The sequence below is a fragment of the Choloepus didactylus genome, chromosome 2, assembly GCF_015220235.1.
Source record: "Choloepus didactylus isolate mChoDid1 chromosome 2, mChoDid1.pri, whole genome shotgun sequence".
In the NCBI taxonomy this organism is placed as follows: Eukaryota; Metazoa; Chordata; class Mammalia; order Pilosa; family Megalonychidae; genus Choloepus; species Choloepus didactylus.
This window is the reverse complement of record NC_051308.1, coordinates 121,407,025-121,422,343: the sequence shown is the minus strand read 5'-3', so window position 1 is coordinate 121,422,343 and position 15,319 is coordinate 121,407,025. Positions and strand designations below refer to the sequence as shown.

The window sequence follows — 15,319 nt, the reverse complement described above, 5'->3', positions numbered from 1 at the left end:
ATAAAAAAGGGATCTTAAAGATTATCTAGTATGAAAAATGTTTTCTATAATATCTGCAATAGATAGTCATTTAGCCTCTGTGTGAATGTCCTCAGGGACAAGAAGTTCACTATAAGAACACCTATTACCATTAACCCTATTTCAAATGGGACAAAAATCTCCTTCCTTGCAGACCTGCCTTCTAAAGTTGGAGTTCTTAACTACGGTCCTTATGGAGATCTGTGAACTTCCTGAAATAGTATGAAAATGCTGTGTGTATGTACATTTTTCTGGGGAAAGGGTCCACAGCGTTCTTTCACTGGATGCTCAACATAGTTTATGATGATCCCTGGAGAGGTTAAGGACTGTTGCTCTACAAAATTGGAACTAAGACTAAGCATAAACTCCTTCAGATGGGACTATATTCACTAAAAGCAAGTTCTTTAGGAAAAATACCTCTGCTGTTTCAAACCGTTTGTCAGTATCTCAAGAGATATGGCACCCACAACTATACACAAAATTCTGGGTGTGGTTTGAACCTACACATAATACAGTGAGATTATGAACTCTCTTGAACTGAGCACTACATATTTATATCATATATATATGCCATTTGGCTCAAGCCTTTTTTAAACCTAAATGTTGAGTTTTATATTTAAATACCACATGTGAAAGTTGCTGTTTAAGCTGCAAAGTGCTATACAAATGTGAGGTTATTAAATTTATTTTGATTCCTTCATTATTTCCTGTTAAGAATTTCCTGAATTCTGATTCAACTACTCATTGCACTGGCCATACTTCCCAGCTTGATATCATTTTCAAATTTAATAGGCTAGTCTTCTAAGCCTTTACTCAAGTGGATAGAAATATCAACCCAAGAAAGTAAATGGGAAGCCCTGCAACTTATCAACAGAAAGTTCTCTCTAGGGTGCCATGAGACGTTAATCAATGAATCTTCTCTGGCTATAACTATATAATGATAAATAAAATTTTAAGACTCAGTTTATGTATAGCTTTCCATTAATACTTACGAAGTGCAATGTGTGTTGCATCCTCTAAAGGATAACCTCGTTTTGCAGAGTTGATGACACAGAATCCAACAGAAGACACTGACTGCTCTCTGCAAAAAGAAAACACAAAAATTGTACTACATTCACATTACATATATAATACATACGTAATATGTAACTAATTTCAAAATGCAGCTCAACCTCTCCTTCACTAATCCTTCCACAAATCTAATATTTTAACCCAATTGTGTCATCTAAAAATTATTTTAATTTATAATTTAATCACACCATTTTGGGGATATATATTCCAAGTAAAAGACTGAGTAAAATGAGAATAGGTTAAAATTGTCAAGCCACCCAGATCTAATCTATTTACCATGCTAAGTTTGAAAAGATAATTCTAACTTCAGGGTCCCCCTAAATTATCTAACTCCCTCAAAATTTGAACTCTATAGCTACGCTTCATCTTTAAAACCAGGGCCTTTAACAATGTATGGCATGCTATGCCCAGGAACTGAGTAAACCTTACTTTGCCAGCTGAAGTACATTTCTGTAGCAGCTGTACAGGGAACTCTCAGCTGCTGTGCGATAGCGGCTTTTGTACTTCGGTCCTACTGTGTGAATGATGAACCGGGCAGCTAGATTAAATCCTTTTGTCAATTTTGCTTCACCTGTCCGACAACCTGGGCACAATGAATAAATAAGTCATAGAAGTATTAGGAAAAAAACAAAAAAAACAAGGCATATATCAGAGAAAGTATTTAAGAACTTTGAGAAATTTAAGTTCAAAATGTGGCTTGAACCAAGCGTTTATCTCTGTTTTTCTGTTCCCCAAAAGGCAGTGAAGTAATACTACAGATATAAATCAACAAAGAGAATGGGAGACAAAATACAAAGCAGATAAGCATCATCAAAATTTTGGAAGGTAGAAAGTCAATGGACTGGTAGTAACTGATTTAGCAGAGCTGAGAAACCTAACTGCTTGCATGAATGGGGTAACCAATATGAAGCAAGCTGGTCTGTATTTAAAGGCAGTGTAGGATTCAAGGCAGGCTGCTTTGATTCAAGTAAGTCCTGAGTCCACCAGTTTCCTGCTGTGACACTTTAGGTAGCTGCTATGTTACAGGATTAAATGATTTAATATATGCAAAATGCTATACATGTATTAGTTATTATTGTTGAAATTACAGAACACTAGAAAGGCTCAGAAATTGAAGGCAGTAAGTACCTCTGAAGGCCATGGTGTGAAGCAGGACTAAAAAGAGGAGTCTGGGTAAAAAAATTTGTATAAAAACAATCAAATCCACAATAACCACTCCTCCAGCAAGCACAGCAAGGTGATGACTTCACAACTAAGGTGGCAGAAGGAAGCTTACTCCGTGAAGATGCTGAACTAGAAAGTTTCTGGACTCCTAAACCCCAAGCACAGCTGAGAAGATGGGATTTTAAAGTGCATATACTCAAAAGTGAATGCTCTAGCCCTTAGTTGGCTTCCAAACAGATACCCAGGCTTATACTTCTGGAGGATTCCTTTCCAGGAAACTAAGAGGGCCAAACCAAGGGACTCAAAGATTCTGGTAACTGAGACCAGTTCCCCCAACAAACGAGGGCTCCTGCTCTTTCAATCATCCACTTCAAGATCCACCAAGCAATAACTGTGCTCATGTGCAGAAAACTTCCTGTTTGCTTTGCAGGTCCTCCCTCATAAAAATAGCTAGATTAGCAAAGGATCATCAGGATATGAGGAAAGGTAGTAGCAGGGTGGAGGGTAGGGAGAAATAGACAAAGCTGGGAACAGAAGAGAACTTTAACACACAAAAAGTCCCCCAACACTAAAATCACCACACTCAGATACATATAAGAAAATATAGTATGTCTGAAACAAAAACAGAATGTTATTTAAAAAAAGAATATTCAGAGAATAGGAAATGGTACTTAAATAACTGTTACAGCCAAATGAAAAACATGACAGCAGCAATAAAATGTTCAACAAAAGGGTCAGAACTAAAATTGAGGAAATCCTGTAGAAAATGGGACAAAAAGAAAAAGATGGAAAGTAAGAATTATAAGATAAGAAAATTGGAGGATCAAACAAGAAGTTACAACATTCAATAGGAATTCCTAAAGGAACAGAAAATACAGAGGAAAGGAAAATATTAAGTAAATAATACAAAGAATTCTCTAGACACACGTTTCTAGACTCCAGGAACCTATGAAATTTCCAAACTACACCAAGGCACATCATTGTGAAATTTCAGGGATAAAGAAGAGATCATAAAGCTTCCAGAGAAGAAAGAGGTAACATCGGAAGGATCACGAATAATAAAAACATCAGACTTCTCAACAACAATAATAAACATAGAAAACAATAAAGCAATGTCTTCAAAATTCTTGAAAATGATTTTCAACCTAGAATTCTATGTCAAACCAAGCTACCAATTAAGTGGGAAGGTAGAAGTAAGATCTCAGTAATTTTTACCCCTTGCACCCTTTCTCAGAAATCTCCCGGTGGATATACTCACAAAAATGAAGGAACACATGAAGGAAGAGAAAAGAATGAGATCTAGGAAATAGGGGATCCAATATATGAAACAGAAAAAAAGCATTTCCCAAGATGACGGTTTAAAAAAGTTCCAGTACAGTAACTGTGCAGCAGGCATGGAGAGCAGTCCAGGGACAAAAGAGAGGATGGAGAGTTCCAGGAGGGACCTTGTCAAGTTAAAAAATGGAACTAAAAAATAATCTGAAATATCTGACTTTATTTAAAGGAAGCTTACAGTTGTATTTATAATTTGGGATTGAAGGCACATAGAAAAGTAATTCAATAGAAAACCAAACCAATTAACAACACAGAGGAAAGAACATTGCAAACAAGGAAACTAATCAGTTTTCGAATCAGTGAACAACTATATGGTCACTATAATGTTCTTGTTGATTATTGATTTAACTGAAAATTATGACAGTACAAATTGGGAAGACAGTGAAGGGGAAAGAAATTAAGAATCTTGTAAGTACATAAAAGGGTTTAATCTTTAGTTTCCAAAGTAAGATGTCAACAGATAATGAATAAATGGAAGAAATCTAGACAAATCTGAAATAGAAGATAACATAAAGAACTTAAAGGCTTGAAATTATTTACTCCTGGAGAACAGGAATCAAGGAAGGGTGGAGAGAGCCAGAGGACCGCTAATTTCTTTCATAAACCTTGACTTTTAAAACTACGTACATCGAATCAATGAAAGCTGTAAGAACAAATGATACTCAAAAAAGAGAAAGTCAGAAAAAAACATTTTGCACCATTTGAGACAGCTATTAAACCAATTTCTTATTTTGAAAATTGGTAATTAAAAGAATTAAGCACTTATTCTGCCTCTCCAACAGAAACTGTAATTCAGAGTAATTAAATAATGCCAGTTAAGAAAAAGTTTTACTTTGTATAAGTATGCCAGCTAGTAAAAGTGGATGAAATGAGATTTAGAAAAACAAATTACATAATCTTGATGAAATCATTGATTGAGACGGGATTATCTATTGGTGTTAAATCCATTAGGTGAATTCATGATGGGGAAGTGAACATTAATAGTCAACATAACACCATTTAGATTACTTTTCCTTCACAAAGTGTAAAACACAATTACAAATGGAGAGATCAAACTGTCATCACTCTAATCTAGGGAACCATCTTATTATCAGTAATGGCCCACAGACTGGTCAATCAGATTTTATATATTGTCAAATATGATGCAACTATAAGTGCACAACATATCATTTATAAAATGTTTTAGCCAAAACTTGGTTCCACTAGATATAACTTCCAGTTTACAGGAACTACAAGGGATAACACAGCAAACTAAATGGCACCTTAAGTATACCAGACAAATAATTTCCTTATTCTAATTATTTCATATCAGTGAGACCATAAATACTTGTCCTTTTGTGCCTGACTTATTTCACTCAACATAACATCCTCAAGATTCATCCATGTTGTTGCATGTTTCAGAACTTCATTGCTTCTTACTGCTGAACAATAGTCCATCATATGTACATACCACATTTTGCTGACTCATTCATCTGTTGATAAGACACTTGGGTTGTTTCAATCTTTTGGCAATTGCGAATAATGCTGCTGTGCTGGTTTGAAGCTGTTATGCACCCCAGAAAACGCTATGTTCTTTTAATCTATCCCTGTGTGGGCAGACCTATTGTGGGTGGGACCTTCTGATTAGATTGTTTCAATTTGAGATGTGACCCAGCCCATTCAAGGTGGGTCTTAATCCTTTAATGGAGTACTTATGAGAGGATAAAAGGCAGAGACACTGGGAAAGAGCTTAGAGAGAAAAATGCCCTGGAGATGCTAAGAGAGACCATACAGATGCTCAGAGAGAAAGCCACTAGAATTAGAAGCTGAAAGTGACCAAACAGATGCTGAGCATGTGACTTGCTTTCTGATGGAAGAACCTGGGAGCACAGGACCAGAAGATGATGACCATGTGCCTTGCTATCTGACCGAGGAACCCCAGATACCAGCAGCCTTTCTTCAGAGAAGTTATGCTGATGCCTTAATTTGGACATTTTCATGACCTTAGAATTGTAACTTGTAACTTAATAAATCCCCATTGTTAAAAACCAACCCATTTCTAGTATATCACATTTCGGCAGCTTTAGCAAACCAAAACAGCCACTATGAACATTGGTGCGGAAGTGTTTGTCTTCATCCCTGCTTTCAGATCTTCTGGGGATATACCAAGAAGTGGAATTGCCAGATCATGAGGCAACTCTATACTTAGCTTTCTGAGGAACCGCAAGACTGTCTTCCACAGTGGCTGCATCATTTTACATTCCCACCAGAGTAAGTATTCCTATTTCTCCACATCTTCTCCAACACTTGTGGTTTCTTGTTAATAGTGGTCATTCTAGTAGGTATGAAATGGTTATCTCGCTGTTTTGATTTGCATTTCCTTAATAGCTAGTGAAGCTGAGCATTTTTTCATGTGCTTTTTAGCCATTTGTATTTCCTCTTTGGAAAAATGTCTATTCACGTCTTTTGCCCATTTTTTAATTGGGCTGTTTGTCTTTTTATTGTTGAGTTGTAGGATTTCTTTATATATGCTAGATAACAAACTTTATCAGATACGTGGTTTCGAAATATTTTCTCCCATTGAGTCTGCTGACTTTTCACCCTTTTAACAAAGTCCTTAGAAGCACAGAAGTATTCAATTTTGAGGAGGTCCCTGTTCTGGTTTGCCAATATTGCCAGTATGCAAAATACCAGAAATGGATTGGCTTTTATAAAGGGGTTTTTTTTGGTTACAAAGTTATAGTCTTAAGGCCATAAAGTGTCCAAGGTAAGACCTCCACAATAGGGTACTTTCACTGAAGGATGGCCATTGGTATCCGGAAAACCTATGTTAGCTTGGAAGGCACGTAGCTGGCGTCTGCTTGCTCCCAGGTTGCGTTTCAAGATGGCATTCTCCAAAATGTTGCTCTTGGGGCGTTTTGTCCTCTCTTAGCTGCAGCATCTCTTCAAGATGTCACTCACAGCTGCTCTGCATCTGGGCCTGTGTGGCTCTTTTTAAAGTACTCCAGTGATCCAATAAAGACCCACCTGAATGGGTGGTGCAAAACCTCCATAGAAATAATCCAATGAAAGGTCTTGCCCACAGTTGATTGAGTCACATCTCCATGGAAACACTGAATTAATAGGTTCCAACCTAATCAACACTAATACATCTGCCCCCACAAAACTACATCAAAGAACATGGCTTTTTCTGGGGGACATAGTATACATAAACCGGCACAGTCCCATTTACCTATTTTTTTCTGTTTTTGCTTGTGCTTTGGTATAAGGTCTAGGAAACTGTGTTCTAGCACTAGATCTTGAAGATGATTCCCTATATTTTCTTCTTTGGAGTTTTATGGCACTGGCACTTATATTTACGTCTTTGAAACATTTTGAATTAATTTTTGTATAGCGTATGATATAGGGTCCTCTTTCATTCTTTTGTACATGGATACCCTGTTCTCCCAACACCATTTATTGAAAAGACTGTTTTGTCCCAGTTGAGTGGATTTGGGAGCCCTGTCAAAAATCAATTGACCATGGATCTAAAGGTCTATTTTACTATAAGCTGCAAGTAAAAGCCAGGCTACTTCTTCTATATTTAGCTTGAAGATCTCATCAGCTAAATATTCCAGGTCATTGCTTTCAAATTCTGCCTTCCATCCAACACTAGGACTCAATTTTGCCAAATTCTCTGCCGCTTTAAAACAAGGATCACCTTCCTTCCAGTTTTCAACACATTGTGGGAAGCTTTCAAAAGCCATTTTTCTTTATTTTTAACAAAAGCAAAACAGCTAGATCTACATACTTTTCTCATTTAAACATAAAACATGCTTCTTCAAGCTATAGAACATCAAAATAAACATTTCCTCAGCAATGATTTGGCTAGGAAAATTCACTCACCTTTAAGTTTCTGAAGGTCTTCCTTCAAATTAGGACCTGCAAGCATGAAGATACTTTCTGACACAGGATTTTTATCTGTAAGAGTTTCATTGCTGGTATTCACAATGGCTGTACAGTTTAGTAATGCCACATCTCCTTTCCTGAAGAAACAAAATTAATAAATAAAGAACAGGAATGGGGACGAGGAGGAGGATAAAAGCTAATTTCTAATGCTCTTGAAAAATCCTATCCTTACCCATTCACAAAGTGGGTTTTGCTAGCTTACAAGCCAAGTGATAGTAGAAAAGATATTATTGACTAAGAAAGATTTATCTGGCATCTTAGACCTTTATAATGACATCGCTATAACCCTGAACTCACAAAGCCATCACATTCCTTTGCTTCTTACCTATTTCTTATTCACTGTAACAGAATGGTTTTGAAGCTGAAAGTGGTTGGTTTGAACAGTTTCACATAACAGCATTATTCATAATAACCAAAAAAAGGTGGAAACAATCCAAATGTCCTTAAACTGAAGAATTAAAAAACTAAACGTGTATATACACATAATGGAATATTATTTGGCCATAAAAAGGAATGAAATTTTCATACATACTACAAAACAAAGGACATCATGCTAAGTGAAAAGCAGTCATGAAAGACCACATATTATATTGTATTACTTCCATTTATATGAAATGTCCAGAATAGGTAAAATCTTTAGAAACAGAAAGTAGATTAGTGGTTGCCTATGGTTGGGGGTTGGGGGAGGGAAATGGGAGAAATGGAGAGTGACTACTAATGGATATTGCATTCTTTTTGGGGTGATTAAAATGTATAAAATTGAAGGTGGTGATGGTTGCACAACTCTGAATATACTGAAAACCAATGACTTACACAATTTAAATTGGTGAATTGCATGGTATGTGAATTATATCTCAATACAGCCGTTTAAAAAAAGGAACAAACTACTGATACATGCAACATTTTAAATAATGCCACTGAAGGAAAGAAGGCAGACCACACACAAAAAATGCATGATTGCATGTATATAAAACACTAGAAAATATAAACTAAAATGGAGCAAGAAAAAGATCAGTGGCTGATTAAGGATGCAGAGGAAGGGAGAGGCAAAAGGGAAGGACTACAAAGAAACCCAAAAATCTTTTGGGAGTGATAGATATACTCACTATCTTGCTATGGTGATGGTTTCATCGCTGTATACTTATGTCAAAACTTATTGAACTGTACACTTTAAATATAAGTAGTCTGTTGGTTGTCAAGTATACCTCAACTAAACTGTTAAAAATATTTGCAAAACAATACTGCAACAATGCTAGTGTTCACCAAAAAAAAAAAAAAAAAAGACATAAGAAATTAGGAGAAACTATTCCCACATCATGGCATGATTTAATCAAAGAATTACCAAAGAACTACTTTTCCATTGATATTCTTATTATAAAGAAAAGGTGATCTAATTGTTTCTTCCAGAAATTTTTCAACTGCAGTATCAGAAGAATCTAATTCATTTTTGCACGAGTCACCCCAGCTTGGTAGTGTATCCACATCCACAAACTGGGAAGGTGCACCCAAGGGATCCATGGAATGGGAACTTCAGTTCGTCTTTTCCCAAATTTTTCAGCAATTCAATATTCACTGGACACTTTAGCTTAAGAGAAAAAGAAAGAACTGTTTTAATAGAGAACAATAGATACTACTTTAATTCTGTTAGTGCAAAACTGAAACTCTAGTGTGAAATACTTGAATACATGATATGAACAGTTTAACATAGCAGCATTATTCATAATAACCAAAAAAAGTGGAAACAATCCAAATGACCTTAAACTGATGAATTGAAAAGTCCTTAAAGAACAATGTAAAACAAAGAATTGCTACAGCCTTTCTAAAACAGGAAGAAAGGAGGACTGTTTAAGCATAAATTATTTTGAAAGAAATATAGTCATTATAGTAATCACATGACCCACCGTTACTACTTTCCAGAAACACAGGACTATTAATGTAACATTCACTAAATGCCTACCGAAGGGAAAAAAAAGTATTGCAACATATGCAAATATAAGTAACATCTACAACTTAAAGAGTTCAATCTGATGACAATGTGGAGAATATATTGAGTAAGACAGAATGAGAAGCAGGGAGGAACTGTAATCAAGTAGTAAGCAATGATAGAGGTTTGAACTGAACAGAAAAGGCAATGGAAAGGCTTGGATTTGAGAGTCAATATACAAAGACAGAACTTACAGAATTTGGCAATTTATATGATATAATATATAAGACATGGATGTGGCAGGTGATTGGTTATACAGAAATACAGAAATCGAAGGGGGAGGTGATGGGAAGATACACAGTATGAAGTACTGTGGAGAGGTCAGGGAAATTTACCAAGTGAAAGGACACCCAATTTACCAATAAATCAGACAGCTGTTTCTGTGAAATTGGATTCATTCATCCAGTAAATCTTTGTAAGAATCTGTTACATGTCAGGTACTGTTCTAGGCACTGGGGAATATCCTGGAGAGTAAGACAGAGCAAGTCCCTGCCCTTAGGGAGCCTAGGCTTCTGCAGAGGGAAGATGACAAACAAACAGGCAAGCAAACAGATAAGCATTATGAAAGAAAAGTTGTCATTTGAGCAGAGGCCTATATAAACTGAGAAACCAAGCAACATGAAACTCTGGGGAGTATTTCAGTCAGAGGAAATAGCGAGTACAAATGCCAAGTGGGAACAAGGAGCTTAGTGTATTCTAAAATGAGCAAGGAGGTTGCTTTGGCTACAGTAGAATAAGGTAGGTTATGAGACTAGTGAGAGGCAAAGGCCAGATGATGCAGTTTGTAAGCATAGTAAGGAGGTTAGATCTTATTCTAAATATGATGGGAAGCTACTGGAGGATCTTGAGCAAGATAATTGCTTGATATTAACAACAATTTTAAAAAGATAATTCTAGCCATAATGAAATGGGATGGGGGCAAGAAAAGTAGAGGCCAGTAGAAAACTATTGTAGCAGTCGGTAAGATGGCAGTGGTGATGAAGGTGGTTAAGAACTGGTTAGATTTGAAATATATTTTGAAGGTAGAGCCAAGAAGACTTGCTAAACGAATATGGAAGATGAGGGAAAAGAGCGGAATCAAAGTAACTCCTAGATTTCTTGCTTGGCCAATAGAATAGATAGATGGTAATGCTATTTACAGAGAAGGGGAAAACTGGAGTAGGTTGTGGGGTGTAAAAAGGGTTTTATTTCCCCTTATATCCTTTTGGACATGTTAAGTTTGAGATTCCTATTATATAGCCAAACATGCAACTGTTTAGTGCTTAGAGATGACAGGGCTAAAGATATAAATTTGGAAGTTTTAGCATATGGATAATATTTAAAACAATGAAAACTGGACAAGACACTTAAAGAGTAAATGTAAATATAGAAAAGAGATCTAAGACTGAGCCCTAAGGCACTTCAAAACTTAAAGGTTGGAAAGAAGACAATTCAGAAAATGAGATACAGGACTGGTAAGAAAGGAAGTAAAATCAGGAAAGAATGGTAGCCTAAAAGAAAAGTGAAGAAAGAATTTTAAGAAAGAGTGGTCATGAAGTGTTCTGCTAGGGACAAATGCTGCTGAAAGGTTGAGTAAGAGGACTAAGAACTGATTAGTGGTGTTAAGTAAATTGGAGGTCACTTGTAACACTGAACATACATGAGATAAGAGAGATCATCAGGGAATGAAAGGTGGTGTGTAAACTTTTTTCTGAAGTTTTTCAGTATGATCAGAGTCAAGGCAAACAAGCACGATTAAGAGCTTGGTCTATAATTTCAGAAGGTCTTAGTTTGGATGTACGACACCACCACCCAACAGTTGTGCTATCCTTGACTCATTAAGCCAGAGTTTCCTTATTTCTAAATTAGGGAAAATCTCCTAGGGTTATTGTAAGGGTTAAATGAGATAATCTGAGTCAAAATTGCACAGCAAAGCACTTGGCACAAAGCAAGGGAAGGCAATAATAAAAGTTATCTAACTTTCTCAGAGGCAACGTGAAAGTCACCTGCATCACTGTTGAAATTAATATGTCTCCACATGCAGCAAAGATCAAAACACTGTCAAAGACTGTCTAAAAGCCATCAATCAAAACCAAATACAATGGAGAACCTAAGATGGCGGCTAGGAGAGACAGGGCAAAAAAACACCTCCATGAAAAATACTAGATAGAGGCCAGAAAGTGACCCAGAACACCAATTCCAGCGAAGCACCAGCTGGACAAGGTCTGCTGAATCTACAGGGACCGTACATTTGGAGAAACCGGGAGTCTGTGTTCTGAAACGTGTGACTGAGCCTGTTGAATGTCCGGCACCCACGCTGTGGTGTGGGGAAACCGTGGGTTGGCATTTGGAGGCAGACTAGTTCTTTTTTAAAAAAAACCCAAAAGTGGCTGCAGATATGGTAGCGAGAACCACACAGTGAAGTGCAGCAGGAAAGGGCTGTGCAAACGCCTCAATATCTGGCGTGGAAGATAGCCTTCTGCACACTGGCTGCTAATTGTCTTGGAGCAAGGCAGGCAGAGGAGAGACAAAAGGGAGAAATAACCACGCTCCTTGCAGCCATCTTCCCAGCAGGCTGGGGACACTCCTGCCCGGTGCTGGAGCCACAGCCGAGAGCCACGCCAAGGGACCCAGTGTAACGGGAAGTGTTTCTGGCAACACTGTGCACATGCCACAATATCGGGCACGGATAATAGCCTTTCGCACACCCACGGCTAACTGTCGTGGAGTTGGGAAGGCGGAGCTGTGTGAAAAGGGGGAAATTAACATGCCCCATTCAGCCATCTTTACAGCAGGCTGGGAATGCCCCTGCATGTCCCGGTGGCCCAGGGCTTCCCTTGAGGGACGGCGTCCACTTGTGACATAGCACAGCCTTCCCTCAGCAAAGGCCCTAGAAGGGCACGGCTGGGAAGAGGAACTCACCCGGAAATCCAAGGGACCCTACGCCAATACCAAGGACTTGTGGGTCAGCGGCAGAGACAATCTGTGGCAAGACTGAAATGAAGGTTTAGACTCTTTCAACAGCCTTTAATCTCCAGGAACACCTGGGAGGTTTGATTATTAAAGTTGCCCTCCCTCCCTAATCGCTCAGACACATGCCCCACATGCAGGGCAGACAGCACCAGCAACACACCCAAACTTGGTGCACCAATTGGACCCCACAAGAGCCAGACCCCCACACACCACAAAGATAAAGTTGGGGAGAACTGACTTGAGGGGAATAGGTGACTTGTGATGCCATCTGCTGGTTAGTTAGAGAAAGCGTACGCCACCAAGTTGTAGATCTGACAAATTAGAGACTGGTGTCTGAATAATTCTTCATTTCCTAAAAAGTAAAGCAAATGCTAAAAGCCCCCAAACAACAGAAAATTTAAAAGCATATGAAAAAATCAGATGACATGGATAACCCAAACCCAAACACCCAAATCAAAAGATCAGAGGAGACACAGTACTTGGAGCAAATAATCAAAGAATTAAAGACAAACGAGAGGATGGCACAGGATATAAAGGACATGAAGAAGACCGTAGAAGAGCATAAAGAAGAAACTGCAAGAGTAAATTAAAAAATAGATGATCTTATGGAAATAAAAGAAACTGATGACCAAATTAAAAAGATTCTGGATACTCATAGTACAAGACTAGAGGAAGATGAACAACGACTCAGCAACCTCGAGAACCACAGAATGGAAAATGAAAGAACAAAAGAAAGAATGGGGAAAAAAATCAAAAAAATCAAAATGAATCTCAGGGATACAACAGATAAAATAAAACGTCCAAATATAAGACTCATTGGTGTCCCAGAAGGGGAAGAGAAGGATAAAGATCTAGAAAGAGCATTCAAAGAAATTGTTGGGGAAAACTTCCCCAACCTTCTACACAACATAAATACACAAAGCATAAATGCCAAGCAAACTCCAAATGGAAGAAATCCAAATAAACCCATTCCGAGACATATTCTGATTAGACTGTCAAATACTGAAGAGAAGGTGCAAGTTCTGAAAGCAGCAAGAGAAAAGAAATTCACCACATACAAAGGAAACAACATAAAACTAAGTAGTGACTACTCAGCGGCCACCATGGAGGCGAGAAGGCAGTGGCATGACATATTTAAAATTCTGAGAGAGAAAAATTTCCAATCAAGAATACTTTATCCAGCAAAACTCTCCTTCAAATATGAGGGAGAGCTTAAATTTTTCACAAACAAATGCTGAGAGATTTTGCTAATAAAAGACCTGCCCTTCTTCAGATACTAAAGGGAGTCCTACCGACAGAGAAACAAAGAAAGGAGAGAGAGATATAGAGAAATTCAACAGACATATGTAGAACATTACATCTCAAATCACCAGAATACACATTCTTCTCTAGTGATCACAGAACTTTCTCCAGAATAGACCATAGGCTGGGACATAAAACAAGCCTTGGTAAATTAAAAAAAATTGAATATATTCAAAGCACATTCTCTGACCACAATGGAATACAAATAGAAGTCAATAATCATCAGAGACTCAAAAAATCCACAAACACCTGGAGGTTAAAAATGAGGGGGAGATGAAAACATTCCCAGATAATCAAAAGCTGAGGGACTTCATCACCAGTAGATCAGTCCTATAAGAAATGCTAAAGGGAATTGTGCAGGCTGAAAGGAAGGGACACTAAACAACTTACTGAAACCACATGAAGAAATAAAGATTTCCAGTAAAGATCACATGGTAAATATAAATACCAATACTACTGTATTTTTGATTTGTTACTCCACTATTTACTTCCTACAGGATCTAAAATACATAAAGTATAATATAAATCAGTGGTTTTGGACTCAATGTAAAATATGTAATTTTTGACAAGAACTACATAAAGCTGGGGGAATGGAGGAGTAAAGGAACATAGTTTATGTGTCCCATTAAAGTTAAGTTGGTATCAAAGAAAACAAGATTGTTATAGACTTAAGATGTTAAATTTAAGCCCCACAGTAAACACAAAAAAAGTATCAGAGAATATGATCATAGAGATGAAAAGTCGTGTATGGGTTACAAGTGGGGGAAGGGGCAATGGGGAGTTAATGAGTGTAGGGTTTCTGTTTGGGGTGAAGGGAAATTTCTAGTAATGGATGGTAGGAAGGTGATGGCATTGCAATATTGTGAATGTGATTCATCCCACTAAATGGAATGCTTGGGAGGGGTTGGAATGGGAAGATTTATGCTGTGTATATGTTTCCACAACTGAAAAAATAAGACAGTCTAAATAGATAATGACAATTAAATGCCATAGATGATCCTGGAAGAGATCTAAGAATAAAGGAGAAAGGCTGAAAAGGACATAATTGGGACATAAGAAAAAAATGAAATATAGAATGTAAGCTTTACATCATTGTTAAATTTCTTGAACTTCTTAACTATACTTAATGTGATTACATAAATGAATATTCTTGTTCATAGGAAAAGTATATGTGAATTACATTATTTGTTCAAGGATGTGTGCAACTTGCTCTCATATGTTCAGAAGACAGAGCAATAGATGATGGATGATAGACAGGGAGGGAAAGAAAGCAATGGTAAAGTGACAAAATATTAAAGTTGATAGATGGGGGTATCCAGGGAGGGGGGTTGGGGTATGCTGGAGTTCTGTGTATGGGGTTTGTATTATTTGTTACTGTAAGTTTGAATTTATTTCAAAATAAAAATTAAAAAAACAAACAAAAACAAACACAATCTTATGTATCTCAGTGTCATGACTTCCCCTGTAATGACCTTATTAAGTCCTAACACTCAAATCAACCTATCTGCTTTCTCTGATTCTGCAACTGTGCCACTAAAAAAAAAAAAAAACACATAAATGTCCTGC

At 37.3% G+C, this 15,319-nt stretch overlaps 1 protein-coding gene across 4 annotated transcripts in view; it reads right to left on the bottom strand.

Moving 5' to 3' along the window:
• GDAP2 (ganglioside induced differentiation associated protein 2) overlaps positions 1–15,319 on the bottom strand; it is a 70,848-nt gene that overhangs the window by 49,863 nt on the left and 5,666 nt on the right. For all 4 annotated transcript variants that reach the window (XM_037826265.1, XM_037826264.1, XM_037826262.1 and 1 more), the window contains exons 2-5: positions 8,858–9,100; positions 7,453–7,592; positions 1,519–1,672; positions 1,011–1,099 (exon numbers count right to left, since the gene is read on the bottom strand). In XM_037826265.1, the coding sequence (XP_037682193.1) occupies positions 1,011–1,099; positions 1,519–1,672; positions 7,453–7,592; positions 8,858–9,033 (559 nt within the window). In that variant the 5' untranslated portion in view covers positions 9,034–9,100. The remainder of the gene's footprint in view (positions 1–1,010; positions 1,100–1,518; positions 1,673–7,452; positions 7,593–8,857; positions 9,101–15,319) is intronic.